The 16,028-nt window shown below is 34.7% G+C and overlaps 1 protein-coding gene across 3 annotated transcripts in view; it reads left to right on the forward strand.

The window, feature by feature from the left end:
• Positions 1–1,759: 1,759 nt before the first annotated feature.
• The window catches only part of LOC125656685 (ultra-long-chain fatty acid omega-hydroxylase-like), a 28,976-nt gene continuing 14,707 nt past the window's right edge, over positions 1,760–16,028 (forward strand). Inside the window, exons 1-5 of one of the 3 annotated variants that reach the window (XM_056148372.1) lie at positions 1,760–1,839; positions 6,903–7,112; positions 8,749–8,893; positions 11,947–12,128; positions 15,113–15,196. In XM_056148372.1, coding sequence (XP_056004347.1) covers positions 6,927–7,112; positions 8,749–8,893; positions 11,947–12,128; positions 15,113–15,196 — 597 coding nt within the window. In that variant the 5' untranslated portion in view covers positions 1,760–1,839; positions 6,903–6,926. Of the gene's footprint in view, positions 1,840–2,421; positions 2,819–6,902; positions 7,113–8,748; positions 8,894–11,946; positions 12,129–15,112; positions 15,197–16,028 lie in introns of those variants that run through there. The other 2 variants (XM_056148375.1, XM_048887291.2) reach the window with 2 other exon arrangements.

The raw sequence follows: 16,028 nt of genomic DNA on the forward strand, positions 1-16,028 counted from the left end.
TTGTAAATTAATAACCTGTGTCCGATCACGGTACTACCTAGCTCATTGGTAGAGCGTTTGCTTCGAGGTCGTGAGTTCGAGTCCCGCTTTTGTCATGGCCGCGTCAAACCTAGGACGTAAAAATAGACCTGCTCCTTCGCCAACCGCTCGAGACATTAATTAGAGGTGAGAATCACGGGTCTATCAGATATGACCTTACGGCGAGACGTAAAACAATCAATAACCTTCACAGATGAAAGGCGAAGATAACGAACAGTGATCAATCTCATAACTGTGAAACGCTGATAAATGTCAAAACGGCGCCATATAAAATAAAATTTTGACATCATTATTTGAGATATATTCTCGTATAATAAATTGCGTAATCATGATACACTTGTCACTTTGCCAGGTTTAAAAATCATATATTTATATACTTGATACATGTATGTTATTTTTGTTAATACGTTCAGATCAATATTTTAGTCTTTGAACTTTAGATCGGTAAAGTTGGCTACTAGTAACCAGCTACTAGTAACTGGCTACTTAAAAAGAGAAAAGTTGGCTACTAGTAGCCAGCTACTTGAACCAGGAAAAGTTAGCTACTAGTAGCCAGCTACTAAAAGTAAGAAAAGTTAGGTACTCGTAGCCAGCTACTACAAAATATAAAAGTTATAATTTGTGATAGCCAGCTACCAGATAAAGGTTAATGAACTTGAAAATTATTATCTATCAGATTTATTTCTAAAGAGGACGAGGAGTCGTATGAAATTTCATGCTCAATTATCCCCAATTGCATAACGTTGCAATGCAAAATACGAATAAACTTTTTTCAACTGAGTGTTTACTTTAAAAATGATACGGATTGAATTCAGACCTTCATTAATTTGATATACCATCCATTTTGAGATATCTGCTACTTTTACAATTTGATACGAGTGAACCTGAAATTTCAACATTTGTGTGAATACCGTAAGAAACTTTGTGTTTGTATTAGATATCTGACGAATTTACGACTATATACATATGGCAAGAAGTGATAGATGGTGTTTTGATACGCCACGAATTTTCAGATATCGCTTTTTAGGAAATCAGTTACTTATACATTTTGATAATCGGTACAATGAAATTTCAAGATATGTGTGAATACCTTAAGGAACTCCGTGTTTATATTGTATATTTCACTAACTTACAACGATACGTATGACGAGTAGTGATATTGTGTATCGTGATATGTCATGAATTTTCAGATATCACGCTTAAGGAAGTCAGCTACTTATACCTTTTGATGGCAGGTAAACTGAAATTTCAAGTTTTTCGCAAATATCTTAATACACTCTATGTTTGTATTAGATATCTCATTAATTCACCAATATTCATGTGAAGAGGAGTGGTATTATATATCTTCATAAGCCATTAATTTTCAGATATCCCCATTAAGGAAATCAGCTACTTATACCTTTTGATTCCTGGTAACTTGAAAATTCAAGTAGTAACTGGCTACTAGTAACTAACTTTTCCTGGTTCAAGTAACTGGCTACTAGTAGCCAACTTTTCTCTTTTTAAGTTGCCAGTTACTAGTAGCTGATTACTAGTTGCCAACTTTACCGATCTTTGAACTTTTGTTTTAGAAATGGAAAACTGCTATCAGGAAGAAACCATATGATAAACTTTTGTATAATCATTCTACGCGCAAATGAAACAGATTGATGACATATCTAATCTCCAGATTACGTTTGCGGATTTTAGCGTCACCTCTAAGTTTGTTAACCGTTTGGAGGTTTTAGTAGCACCTCAAAGTTTTATTTACATCCGGTGATGATCCGGTGGTTTGAGCAGTGACTCTGGTCACGTTTCAAGGTATTAAATTACCGTTTCACAAACTTTAACTTTATCGTTAGTGAATTATACGAATTTATTTTAAAATTGCGTGCCCGAAGTTGAGAAAACAAATTGTCCTATGTCATCGTTGAAGATAGCTGCAGAACTGTAGCTCTCTGAGAAAAGATCCACCCCTTATGAAACCCTTCGATTTAATACCATATCGAATGATATGTTTTACGGCGCAGTGATTTTTCTACATTTTTTTTTTACATGGGTCCTGTGGCTTTCACGAATAAGGAAAAATTGTCGACATTTCAGTCAAATTGGGAAAAATCAATTTTATTCAAATTATTGTACATAAGTTTTTAAATCGTATCAAACATTATATTATATTTATTTTACACATCTAATTTTCTTTAACCTTCTAAAATTTTCAACTATTCTATCCAAATCAAAGTCTTATGTATATAATTCACATTGAATGTTTATTTTTATTCAAATACGTTTTCCTTTCATAATTTTATTATTGGGAAAACTGCAAACTAAATTGGGAAAAAATTGGCAATTTTTAGGAGGGGAAAGGGCCGAAATTCGGACCCAAAATGGGCCTAAAAAAATCACTGTGGCGTGACCGTTTTTGAGGGTGAAGCAAAAAGTATTGGCATTTTTAGAATCCATAACAGGAACAAAAAATATGCCAAAGTTAGCACTAAACTACTAGTAAACGTGTGAGGACAGCATCCTCTTAACTTTAATAGATGTACACAGTGCAATGTGATGTCATATGCAGCGTCGATGTTTAGCAAATCACAAACGTACGAGACATGGTACTTGTAATCGTGTTGATCGAGGAGTGCTTAAGAAAATAAGATTTACATGCTTTTACGGATTTTATGTAACGTACATCTCAGAACGACGTGAACTTGGGTACATGAGATTCAATATGGAGAAATACATTTCCACATGCTCGTATTTGAATCTACACGATTTGGACCCAAATTTTCAAGTTCCATTGGTATGGTTTAATTTTTCATTAGTTTTCTATATTTTTCTTTTGAAGATGTATATACATGTTACCGATAGGGAAAGCTCCGCTCTCGCTGCCCTTCAGGCCATGAGAGGGCTTTGCCCTCTATTATAAATAGGTACAAATAGCAACGGGGTTCGAATTGACTGGCAACCTGACATGGCTATGTCAACAAATGAAATCATTTGAAACTGAGTTTTTGTGTCTTATGGGGCCTTGATGAATATTTGAAGGTAAGTTTGGACACAAATATAGTAGGAGAATATGTTAAGAATTTTTCGATATAAAATTTATGAGATGGCAATGCAAGAATACAATAATATAAGGCTTCAACCATGCACATTTTTTTCTGTGTCTTAAATTGAAGGTTTTTATAAGGGGTGGACCTGTAGCTCTCTTATCTGTCCCAATATTTTTTCAGAGAGCTACAGATCTGCAACTACACTGAAAAAATTCCATTTAATATTTGCTCCCAGTATTTTTAGCTCACCTGAGAGGAAGGCTCAAATGAAATGAGCTTCTCTGATAAAATTTTGTCTGTTGTCTGTCATCGTCCTCATAAAATGTTCACATTTTCATATTTTTTCAAAGAGCTACAAATCTGTAGGTACACTGAAAAAATTCCATTTAATATTTGCCCCCAGTTTTTGTTAGCTCACTTGAGCCGAAGGCCTCGTAAACTTTTCACATGTTCATCTTCTTCTCCAGAACCACAAGGCCAATATCAACCAAACTTAGCACAAAGCATGCTTGGGTGAAGGGAATTCAAGTTTGTTCAAATGAAGGGCTTTGCCCCCTTCAAAGGAGAGATGATCGCAAAAATAGGGTGGGGTCATTTAAAAATCTTCCTCTCAAGAACCACTTGGCCAGAAGAGCTGAAATGAATATGAAAGCTTCCTGAGATTGTGCAGATTCAAGTTTCTTAAAACCATGGTCCCCGGGTATAGGATGGGTCTACAATAGGGGATAAGAGATTTACATGCAAATATATAGGGAAAATCTTTTAAAATCTTCTCAAGAACCACTGGTCCAGAAAAATTTATATTTACATGAAAGCTTCCTAACATAGTGCTGATTCAAATTTGTTCAAACCATGGCCCCGGGCGGAGGGTAGGGTGGGGCCACAATAGGGGATCAAAGATTTATATGGGAATATATAGGGAAAATCTTTAAAAATCTTCTTCTTAAGAACAACTGAGCCAGAAGAGTTTACATTTACATGAAAGCTTCCTGATATAATGCAGATTCAAGTTTGTTAAAACCTTTGCCCCCGGGGATAGGGTGGGGCCACTATAAGGAATCCAAAATTCTGCAGGCTTTGATGATTGAAATGTAGTGGTCGCGCGCGGTAAACATCTGTAGTGACAGGTAGAAGATCTGCCCAGTATTTGTTTGCTGACAATGGTCCCCTATCTTTACTCTGTAGGATTTAACAATGTTATTGTGTCCAGATGCTTCCTGTCTCACATATATAAAGTTGTCAGTGGAAAATATTCTGAAACGTTGTTACATGTAGATTGGCCTAAGTTTTAGTGGATCTGTTTATATCAATAATAGTACATTTGTAAATTAGAAACCTTTTTATTGTATATAATATACCATAAAAATATACAACATATGAAGAGCATCAGAATGGATCAAATATAGGTACTTGTATAATGATACATGTATGTATCAAAACTATGAAATGTATTGTATTGATGAATTAGAGTAAACAGTATATACTATAGTAATCAACATAGTGAGAAAGAAACTTCCTAGAAGATTCCATACATCTGTTTTCATAGAATGTATAAAAAAAAAAAAATGTTGGGCATGTTAAAATTGTCCTGGGCAACCTGATTTTTAGCCTGTCTTGCCCAAATGACAAATTCAAATTTCAATGAATTTCAAGACCTGGCATGCATGAATATGTAAATATGAACAAATATATGTGCCACGTAGCCCACCCTAATGCTATCAGTTTTTATTATATATTGTAAATATTATGCAAGTGCTTTAATTATTAAATGGATTAATTGTGTCACATTGATTTGTGAAGATATTTTTCTTACATTTACTGTTTTGTCTGTAATATACCTAATATGCAGTTTCAATTTAGGCCAAGTAAAATTAATTAGTAGATTATCATTCAAACTTCACAAAAAAATGGGGCGGGTGGGAGGATTTTATTTTTTATTTTTCGCCATGGTATTCTTGACCTCGAAAATGCCTTCTCTCATTGAGAAAAGGCTATATAAATCATAATTACATGTGTATTTGGGTTTCTAAAAGGCAAAGTGAAACAAAGTACATTTACGATACCGGACCGGACATAAAAATATCCGGAAATCGTAATTTTGAAAAATAAAAAAATCGGGGCGGGGCGATTTTCGAGGGGCGGGCGGGAATGATAATCTACTAATTAATTTTACTTGACCTTAGCATAAAAACCTCATGTACATTACAAAATTATGAAAATTTGAAATAGATGGCTTATGTTGAGGTTGTTTACTTGGACACAATCTTAAAAAACAAACAAACAAAACAAAAAATCAAATAAACAAAACAAAAAAACCAACAACAACAAAAACACAACAACAACAACAAAAATTCAACTAAATCATGATAACATTCTTCAGAATAATTAACTTGGCTCTTTATTATCAGCAAGCAAAGTATCTTAATTTGGAATAATTATTCAGTCAAAAACACTTTTAAAACATAGAACTTTGCAATTGGAAATAAAACATTGGAATGTTTAATGAGAAAGAAGTAGGTACAGTTTCTAGTCATTTGGCCCAAAATATCGATGATTTCACTTGGAGCTCAAACCCTGGTATTCAAATAAGGAATAGTTTAGCAAACCCAAAATCCGCTCAGTTTGATCAGCAAAATGATTTGTGTCATATGACGAGAGCTAGAAGTTGGCATAACATTGCAAAAATGCCATTTTCAATGAAAATATCCACAAATTCAGGTGGTTTTCCTTTCAGAAAACATACAGCGCATGCGTTGAGCAAATTCATATTCAAGTATGTTTTTCATCTTAAAATGATACACAATATACATGTATATCATTTTCATTTTGCTCAACAAATGCACACATTTTTTCCTGAGCAATAATCTGTATGACATTTGACAGTTTTCAGGCCGCTTATTTTGAAAAAAAGGCGGGGAATGTCTTATTCATGATGTCATAATGCTATCCAATTAGGAATATCATTCTGATTTTGTTGACATAGTATACCTGGCATATATTTTACTTTCTTAAAACGCTGAATAAGGTTAATTCCAGACACATTTTATAGAGAGAAATTTTTTGGACCTTTTTATGTATACAATCGTACCTTGTTCTTTAAAAGCATCAAATCCTACATTAAATCCAAAACATATCAGGCATTTAGTACAAACAAAAATAGAATATTGTAGCAATGTGTGGATCATATTCAGATCTACAACAGAAATTGGAAATTGTTCATTACAATAATAACACTGAGCAGTAGTGTCATAGACAATATAGCATTCAGTCAGTGACCTACATGTACATGTACCCTAGCAGACATTGACTAATAGCAGTACATTGTACGTGTACCTTTGAAAGAGCATATTATTTTCCAAGGTTGATGATAATGAACAGAGATCATGTGGACTGATTGGATCCATATACACTTGGGTCATTTGATATGATTGTGATATTTAGAAGGCTTTAAAATCTAAATTATGTAAAATCATCTCCATAGACTTTAGATACACTGTATTTTTTCTAGTTTGAGTTTTGATATAAAACTAATGAAAGATTTCTTTTATCCTACTGATTCTCGTCCGCGTGATCTAGAGTCATGAGCATCAGAAGAATGAAAAATTTCCTCAGAGAATATTCTTTTTAAAATGTGTTTGCTTACAAACAAATAAAAGAAAATAGATGGACCAAAAGGAAACCTGTGTTTGGAATTTTGTTGACAGAAGTCATTTGACCATTAAAAGCATTTAACAGAATTTTAGAGGGATGAGCCAGCTGCTGCAAATTAATTAATGTGTGTCATCAATGAATATGATTTGATCATGAATAACACACTTTTTCTATTCATAGATCCATTAGTCAGCTGTTTATCTGATGGCAGTCTTAGGACTATATGTCCTGTCCTCCTCGTCATGGGTCAGTTTTGGAGTGGTCGCAATCCTCTTCTACATCCTTCTCAGATTGACCCTAGCCTATATGAACTACCTGACCTGGGCCCACTACTACAAAGACCTCCCAGGGGATCCTTGCCCTAGCAAACTTCTAGGGCATCTGCTGATGGTAAGAATTGTGACTTCATTAAATGGTAAACATCTCCAAATAAAACAAAGACATGGCTTCACAGATCTTATCATTCAGAATACATCAGACCTCCACAGCCCAACCACAACTGTTCTCAGCTCAGTACCACTCCAAAAATTCATTCTGCTCTTCCCGGTCATTCAACCTATATATTTTTTCTTAAAAATTTGAGTGATTACCAAGTGGTACATGTAGCTATGTGTCCTCCTGCTCCTGCCATGGAGGTAACTGATATGTTTTTTGTCCTGTTTGTGTTTTTACATAACATTTTCATAAATTTCTAGTTTGGATAAAGGTAAAGGTACTAATTTATGTACATTTTGCCTCAGAGAAGGGGAAACAATATTAAATTTTGGCAGTATGATCATTATAGGGCTGAAACGATTCACCGCAATATCTATACTGTTCAATATAAATGCTCGATTCAATGTTCGATTCATTGTCTCGATATTCGGTTTGATACATTTATTACAAACTGGTTCAGTGAAGTACAATGTACATCTGCAGGCTTACTTATTATTTTTACCTGCATTAGGGACAAAATAGTGTCGAATAATGTTCAGACTGTTGTTTGCCTTGAGTCTTAAGAAAATAATAATGATCTTTATCAGTTTAAACTACAGAGCCAAAAGGCATCTTACTGTTTGGCAATTTAGAAACATTTTGCTTTTAATAAAATTATAATTGTGTATCTTGGTAATTAAATTTTTCATGGTTGCTTTTGTAAATTGTATCGTACTGAGTCATAGTGCAAATATTGTAATATGTATCATATTGTGAAGGGGCATATCATTTCAGCCGTAATGATCAAGTTCTGCATTTTTAGCATAATTTTGATTGTGAGCAAACAACAACTTTACAAATATGCTTTACTAAAAATAATATCATTTTAGATTTTCTAAACAAAAACAATGGCTGATAAAATGTTCTAATTTTGTGGATAAAGATATCATATTTCTATTATGTATTCATACCATGAGATGAACAGAGAAATAAGATTTTGAAGTTGCAGTTTCACATATAAGAACATTGATCACAAAAGTGTGATATTTCTTGTAATAAAAACCCACCTGCTGGAACCAGTGGAATACACTGTTTCAATAATCATACACCCTCTCTAAACATAAATCTGACATATCTATGGTATATAAATGTTAATATACTGTGTGACAATTAAGATTAAAGAAATTAAGAAACTTTTCATGTGATATTTTGTCCACATGTAAACACACAGGAAGGAAGGATTAACCTATCTGAAGGAAGCAATACTGTTGAATATAGACAGACAAAAGTGTCATATGTAATGTTGAATATATGTTTTAACGAAAGCTACTCAATTTTCAAAGTTGAGCTGTACATTCATATTTTTCTCAAAATGAATTTTATATCGGTTGTCCATGAAAAATCAGGTAGAGGTTGGCACATCAGATAAATTAACCTGCATCGCAGGATACCTATGGTGTCCACTCAGTAGGATGACCAAATCCAATGTGAATATCCAACAATGGCAAACCTCATGAATCAGATAACCCGGTTAGCCTTGACATGCCACCTATGAGCAGATTCTTCTGATTTTCTATAGACAGTCTTCTACAAATAATCTTTTTTTATTTAGTATCCTGGCCCCAATGAGAAGGGTTTGAAATTCCAGATGGAGCGATGTGACAAGTACCCGATGTTTCACCTGCTATGGATCAGTTTTAGACCTGTACTGATTGTCCACCATCCAGACACAGTCAAAGTACTTTTGAAATCTGTAGGTAAGGTAACCACACACACACACACACACACACACACACACACACACACACACACACACACACACACACACACACACACATATACTGTATTATATATATAATGTTAAGGAAATTAAATGTGTAAGGCAACCACAGCAATGTTAAGGAAGATGTTCACTCCTTATGTTAAGGAAATTAAAGATTTCCTCTCCTTAATTTTAATGAAGTTAGATATATTCACTCTTTAATGTTATGAAAGTTTGCAATGTTAAGCATCTGTTTAATGTTAATGATGTTGAGGAAGTTTGATCCTTAATCTCAGCAGGGTTCGAAATTACCTCATGTCCGTAAGTCCGAGACTAGTAAAAAACGTGTCGGACTAGTAAATTCTCTATAGCACCAGTCCGTACGGACTAGTGAAAATCCGGAAATCAATCTTGCATTGGTTAAGATTTTAGCAAGATTTGTCTGAGTCTCTTAGATGTTTGAACTTATGGTCGATTACCTGCATGGTTAAGGTATCACACTGGTAATTATTTTCACTACATATTACTATAGAGGAAAAAAATCATTAAAAATCAGTTTACGGAATTGATGCCAAATAACGCAGTCAGAAACGTTCTATGTTACCTATCTCGTCTGTCGACACCAGAAAAACAACACCCTATGCGGCATTTTCGAAAATAAATTACCCGCAAACAAGACTACCCTCAAATCCAAGTGTTTTTCACATGTATGTAAACAGCCGGAGTGCACCTCAGGAAGTAGCCTCAGCTACCAACAGCAAATAGTTCCTTTGTATACACTTGGTTATTTCTACAAATTACACAAAATTTCCTAATCAGGGGTACAAAAATTAAGAGAAAAGAAGAAGAGGAAATGAGAAAAATCACGCAAGGAAAAAAATTATTTCTTTAAATATATGGAACTACAATTGACTAAGTTCATTTTGATTGGACAAATACCGGTGTGATACCTTAAGTGTTTGCATGCATGACTATGACATCCTGATCTTGTCATTTGCGAATCTAACACAGGAGTTCGTAACACTATAGCTCATGGCTTGGTCAATCGAGTGAATTTTATTGAATTTATTGACAAAATTTCAAACTCCTGTGACTCTAAGAACTGAGCATGAAAACAACAGGAACGTCGATCTCGAACGCACTTATGTAGTTATAGACGTTTATAAAAGGATTAACTCGGAGGTTACTGTATGCTTCTATAGATCTTGAATGCAAAATAAAGTATGGTGGTCTTTTTCTTCTGTAGGTGTCAGAAACTGAATTGCTTGCAACTGTGATGTGTTTGGTTTAATTAATACTATTTAAAAAAATGAAGATCATTTAATATGATATTAATATGACGGATTAGTGAAATGCTTTGCGGACTAGTGAACATCAATAGTGACTAGTCCGCACGGAATAGTACTTGAAAAAGTTAATTTCGAACCCTGAATCTGCTAATGTTAAAGAAGCTAAGGATGGAGAGTATGAAAAAAGTAGTATAATCTGAATATTAATTTGTAATATATTTCTTGAAAAATAAGATGATATCATAGTCTAATTGATACATGTAATATATGAAAACTTGAGGATTGAAATGTTAATTTTATCTAGATCTCTTACATCAGTTGTGACCTTTTTTTGCTGTGGAAATCACAATGATTTACAAGGGCCCTCATAAATCAGAAGAAATATAATTAATTTCTGGCATGCTATAAATATTTCTGAAGTCATACAACATTTTTGGAAAATCATGTAATTAACACCATTATATCATAGATACAATGATTATTAAAAAAGAAATTATGGGGGTCCATGTAAAAATTATGGTAATACAGATATTTTACTTGCATTTTACCTTAACTTTTCAAACATATTTACTCAGAATAACTAAAACCTTCTTTGAAATATAAATATACTTTAACTAATCAGAATCTCTAGAATAATGAGAGAAGATAACGAACAGTGATCAATCTCATAACTCCTATAAAGGTGAAGATAACAAACAGTGATCAATCTCATAACTCCTATAAAGGTGAAGATAACGAACAGTGATCAATCTCATAACGCCTATAAAGGTGAAGATAGCGAACAGTGATCAATCTCATAACGCCTATAAACGTGAAGATAACGAACAGTGATCAATCTCATAACGCCTATAAAGGTGAAGATAACGAACAGTGATCAATCTCATAACGCCTATAAACGTGAAGATAACGAACAGTGATCAATCTCATAACTCCTATAAAGGTGAAGATAACGAACAGTGATCAATCTCATAACTCCTAAAAAGGTGAAGATAACGAACAGTGATCAATCTCATAACTCCTATAAACGTGAAGATAATGAACAGTGATCAATCTCATAACTCCTATAAAGGTGAAGATAACGAACAGTGATCAATCTCATAACTCCTATAAAGGTGAAGATAATGAACAGTGATCAATCTCATAACTCCTATAAGCAATACAAAATAGAGAGTTGGGCAAATACGTAGCCCTGGATATACCAGAGGTGAGATCAGGTGTCAAGGAGGAGTAAGCATCCCCTGTCAACTGGTCACACCAGCCGTGAGCCCTTGATCATGTAAATGGATTAATCCATAGTCAAAATCATTGTGCCAAGAACCTAGCAATATGTCTGAAACACATCATACAGCATTTGACCCAAAGAAGTGTTGTATTGGCAAACTAAATCATTATAATGACCATAGAATTTATGAAATGCTGACTTTAAATGAGTTAATTTCTATTTTCAGAAATTATATTTCTCTATAATGTGTCGTATAACTGCAGTGCAATATGCATAAAAATGTTTGATTTGAAATTATTCAATAGGGAGAACAGAGTTTTTCTATAATGTTGAAATGAATTCTAATGAACAAAGTAATATTTATAAGATTAGTACAAGTTGTTGCACAAATCTCAGGACATATTTAACAAAACCAGACCCCAGCGTTTTGGTAAAGGAAACCTATTTACTCTAATTTGAATGACATTAATACTGCACATTTAATAGTTTAACCAAGAGTGACTACCTTTAATTACAAATTTTTTACCTTAATAACAGAACCCAAGCCCCGACAGATGGGTACAGTGTACATCATGGGTCTGGACTGGTTGGGGGAAGGCCTACTGATTGCCAATGGAGAGAAATGGGCTCGGAACCGCAGACTCCTCACTCCAGCATTCCACTTTGATATTCTACAATCTTACATAGCTCTCAAAAACAAGGCTGCCATAGTTTTATCGGTATTTCTGTTATGATAGTTATATTTAGGCTACTGTTTTTTAGCTCACCTGAGCTGAAAGCTCAAGTGAGCTTTTCTGATTGCCTATTGTCCGTCGTCTGTAAACTTTTTACATTTTCGACTTCGTCTCCATAAATACGGGGCCAATTATAACCAAACTTGGCAAAAAGCATCCTTGGGTAAAGGGCTTTTCAAGTTTTGTCAAATGAAGAGCCATGCCCCCTTCAAAGGGGAGATAATCACAAAAATGCAAAAATAGGGAGGGGTAATTTAAAAATCTTCTTCTCAAGAACCACTGGGCCAGAAGAGCTGAAATTTACATGAAAGCTTCCTGACATAGTGCAGATTCAGGTTTGTTAAAATCATGGCCCCCGGGTGTAGGATGGGGCCACAATAGGGGATCAGAATTTTACATACAAATATACAGTGAAACTTCTCTAAACCGGCTGACTCTCAGACCGACAAAAACGGCCGGTTTAGAGGGGTGGCCGGTTTACCGAGACATTAGCAATGAGAGACATTTTATCTCAATTTTCACAAAGTACATGTAGGTACTGTTCATTTAATCTGGTGTTCTATATGATCGATCAATTATCGGTGGAGATCAAATTAGTCCGCTTGTACCAACATGTAATTATTACATGAAATATTCTTGCTAAAATAATCTAATTTTAAACTGAAAGTCTGTAACAGGATACATAAAGAAAGCACAGAGGCCTGTTATTGGAATTCCTCTTACCTATGAACACACCGTTTACATTCCATTGCTTATGTCATCAAATGTGTTTTGACATTTTTAAAAAGTACAGTAGAAAATTTGAAATTTTAATTTTGATATTTCTTAGGAATTCTAAGTCTATGGAAACCAAGAATATTAATCTATCTTTTGATAATTATTATTAACAGTCATGTGTTTGTTCTTTATCAACTACCGCTTATATCCATACGAAAGTCTAATGCAACAATATGGCATTAATACTGTACTACAGTCCACTCCACTTATATTGAAGTCGGTTATATTGAACTATCTGTTATATTGAAGTTAAAATAAATCCCCCAGTAGCAATATTTGTGTAGTTCAGCATTGGTTATATTGAACTTTGGATATAATGAACAATTCAGATCGGTCCCCTGAATTTCATCATATCCAGAGTAGACTGTATTACATTTTCTACAGAATTTGGAAGGGTCACTTGGATTAGCCAAGTGTCACTCAGCACCCTTGAAAGCACAGGTAAACCATAGAAATTAAAGAGGCCACTTGTGTTTTTCACACCTCCGGTTGATAATTTCCCACCTGGCCTGTTGGTCAGTCATTTTCACACCTGGCCGATCTTGATCACCCATCTGGCCAAAATTTTCTCATCTTCAAAAAGTGGCCAGTATTATAAGGGTAAATTATGCATGTTTGTTAACAAATGTTCTTTAAAAAGTGTCCGGTGTTCAGGGGTGGCCGGTTTTGTAAGAATCTCTTTGTACGGAAATGTTAAGATTTCTGCCAGGACTTTGAAAATCGGCCGATATTCAGAGAGAACCGGTTTTCTGAGGGGCTGGTTTGGAGAAGTTTCACTGTATAGGGAAAAATTTTTTCTCAACAACTATTGGGCCAGGAAAGTGGAAATGTACATGAAAGCTTCCTAACATTGTGCAGATTAAAGTCTGTTAAAATCATGGCCCCCGAGGATAGGATGGGGCCAGTCAATAGGGGATCAAAGTTTTACATACAAATATATAGGAAAAATCTTTAAAAATCTTCTCAAAAACCACTGAGCCAGAAAAGCTGAAATTTACATGAAAGCTTCCTGACATAGTGCAGATTCAAGTTTGTTAAAATTATAGCCCCAGGGGGTAGGATGGGGCCACAATAGGGGATCAAAGTTTTACAATCAAATATATAGAGCAAATCTTTAAGAATCTTTTTCTCAAGAACCACAAAGCCAGAAAAGCTGATATTTACATGAAAGCTTCCAGACATAGTGCAGATTCAAATTTGTCAAAAATCATGGCCTCTGGGGGTAGGAAGGGGCCATAATAGGAGACTAAAGTATTACACACAAATATATAGGGAAAATCTTTAAAAATCTTCTCAAAAACTACTGGGTCAGGAAAGTGGAAATTAACATGAAAGCTTCCAGGCATAGTGCGTATTCAAGTTTGTTAAAATCATGGCCCCGGAGGTAAGATGAGGTGACAATAGAGGATCAAAGTTTTACTTACAAATATATAGGGAAAATCATTAAAAATCTTCTGAAAAATCACTGGGCCAGAAAAGTTTACATTTACATGAAAGCTTCCTGACATAGTCCAGATTCAATTTTGAAAAAATCATGGCCCCTGGGAGTAGGTTTGGGCCACAATAGGGATCAAAGTTTTACATGCGAATACATGTATATAGGAAAAATCTTTAAATATGAGCCAAGGTAACTCAGGTGAGCAATGTGGCCCATGGACAAATTTACATAGATATCAAACTTGGTACATATACACATATAAAAATACAAGTCAACTGAGCCACGCAATGATTCACTTAGTAACAACGAGGAAGCGTCTAGCTGTGAAGGTCACCATCTTTAATCTTAGTTCTATGGAGCCTAGCCTATTTATCAAAATATTTGATCGAAGGTGTCATGATAGAAAATATGTGTAGACTATGCATACAATGCGTATTTCGCTGCCCTTTAGAGATAGAGATCGACTTTGAAATCACTCATCTTTGACAGATTGAGAAAATATGGGAAATTGCATCGTTTAGGCCTACCCAAAATAAATCTTCAAATATCAGAGAATGCAATAATTTGCGGCTTTGAACTCTGTGAAAATTTCTACAACTTGAAAATTTACCCTTGCATGCAGAGTTGTCGCTAATAGTAAATCCAACACAAGAAAATATGTACAAGCAAGTGACAAATCACGATCCACATGTCAATGTGACTGACGTCATGTGATAAAATGTGACTTATGAATTTTTGTTTGCTTTGTTGAAAGGCGGATCAAGCAATGAAACAACCCCCCTCCCCCTTTACCCCAGAGAGAAATGTATTTCAAAATGAACAGAGCAATGCTTACTTGGTAAATCATTAATTCAAATATAATATCTTTCTTTTAATCTATTATTCGACCACCATACAGAGAAAGATGTTTTACAACAGTGATTTGCGTACAAGTAGATGCTAATATTGTCAACGAGAAAACAATATATGTGTATCAATCCGAAGTATCTTATTGTAGGCCTACACGTTGACTTTCTATTCTATAGAAGGCTGAAAACAGTGCTGTGATGTAAATTTAGAGAGAGAGAAAAAAGTAGTTCCGTCATCTGGTTGTCAAGGGGGTGTGTCCCCATACCAAACCAGGTTATACAAAAATAACTTGCATTCCTCAATTGGAATTTGACCAATCTGAGACAAGGATACAACTGGATATTTTACCCATGGTGTTGGTGCCAGTATTTTGAAAAAAAGGGTTTGATTCTGAAGTTAAACTTTAGGCTGTCCATTCAAGGTCATGTTTTCTAGACTTTTATCCATAACAGATGCATGTACAGTGTTGAAATTTGGTCACAATTTCTCTTTCAAGAAGCATAAGAGTGAGTTTGCATTTCAGCTGGATTGGTGCACTGTGACGTACGTTAGGGCTAAAAGTAGGTCAAACAGTTTTCGGAACCTTTTATTGTTATGGATACAGATATTGCCCTGACATTTAGTCACAAGCTTCCTCTCAGAGGAATACAAGTTCAATTTGCATTTCAGCTGGATACCATGGTGCACTATGACCTACATGTACTTTTGGGCTAAAAGTAGGTCAAACAGTTTTCCAGATTTTTTTTCTTTATGGATTCAGGTATTTTCCTGAAATGTAGACACAACCTTCCTCTCAAACAAATGCAGATTCAGTTTGCTTT

This window comes from Ostrea edulis, chromosome 1 (genome assembly GCF_947568905.1).
Source record: "Ostrea edulis chromosome 1, xbOstEdul1.1, whole genome shotgun sequence".
Taxonomy (NCBI): Eukaryota; Metazoa; Mollusca; class Bivalvia; order Ostreida; family Ostreidae; genus Ostrea; species Ostrea edulis.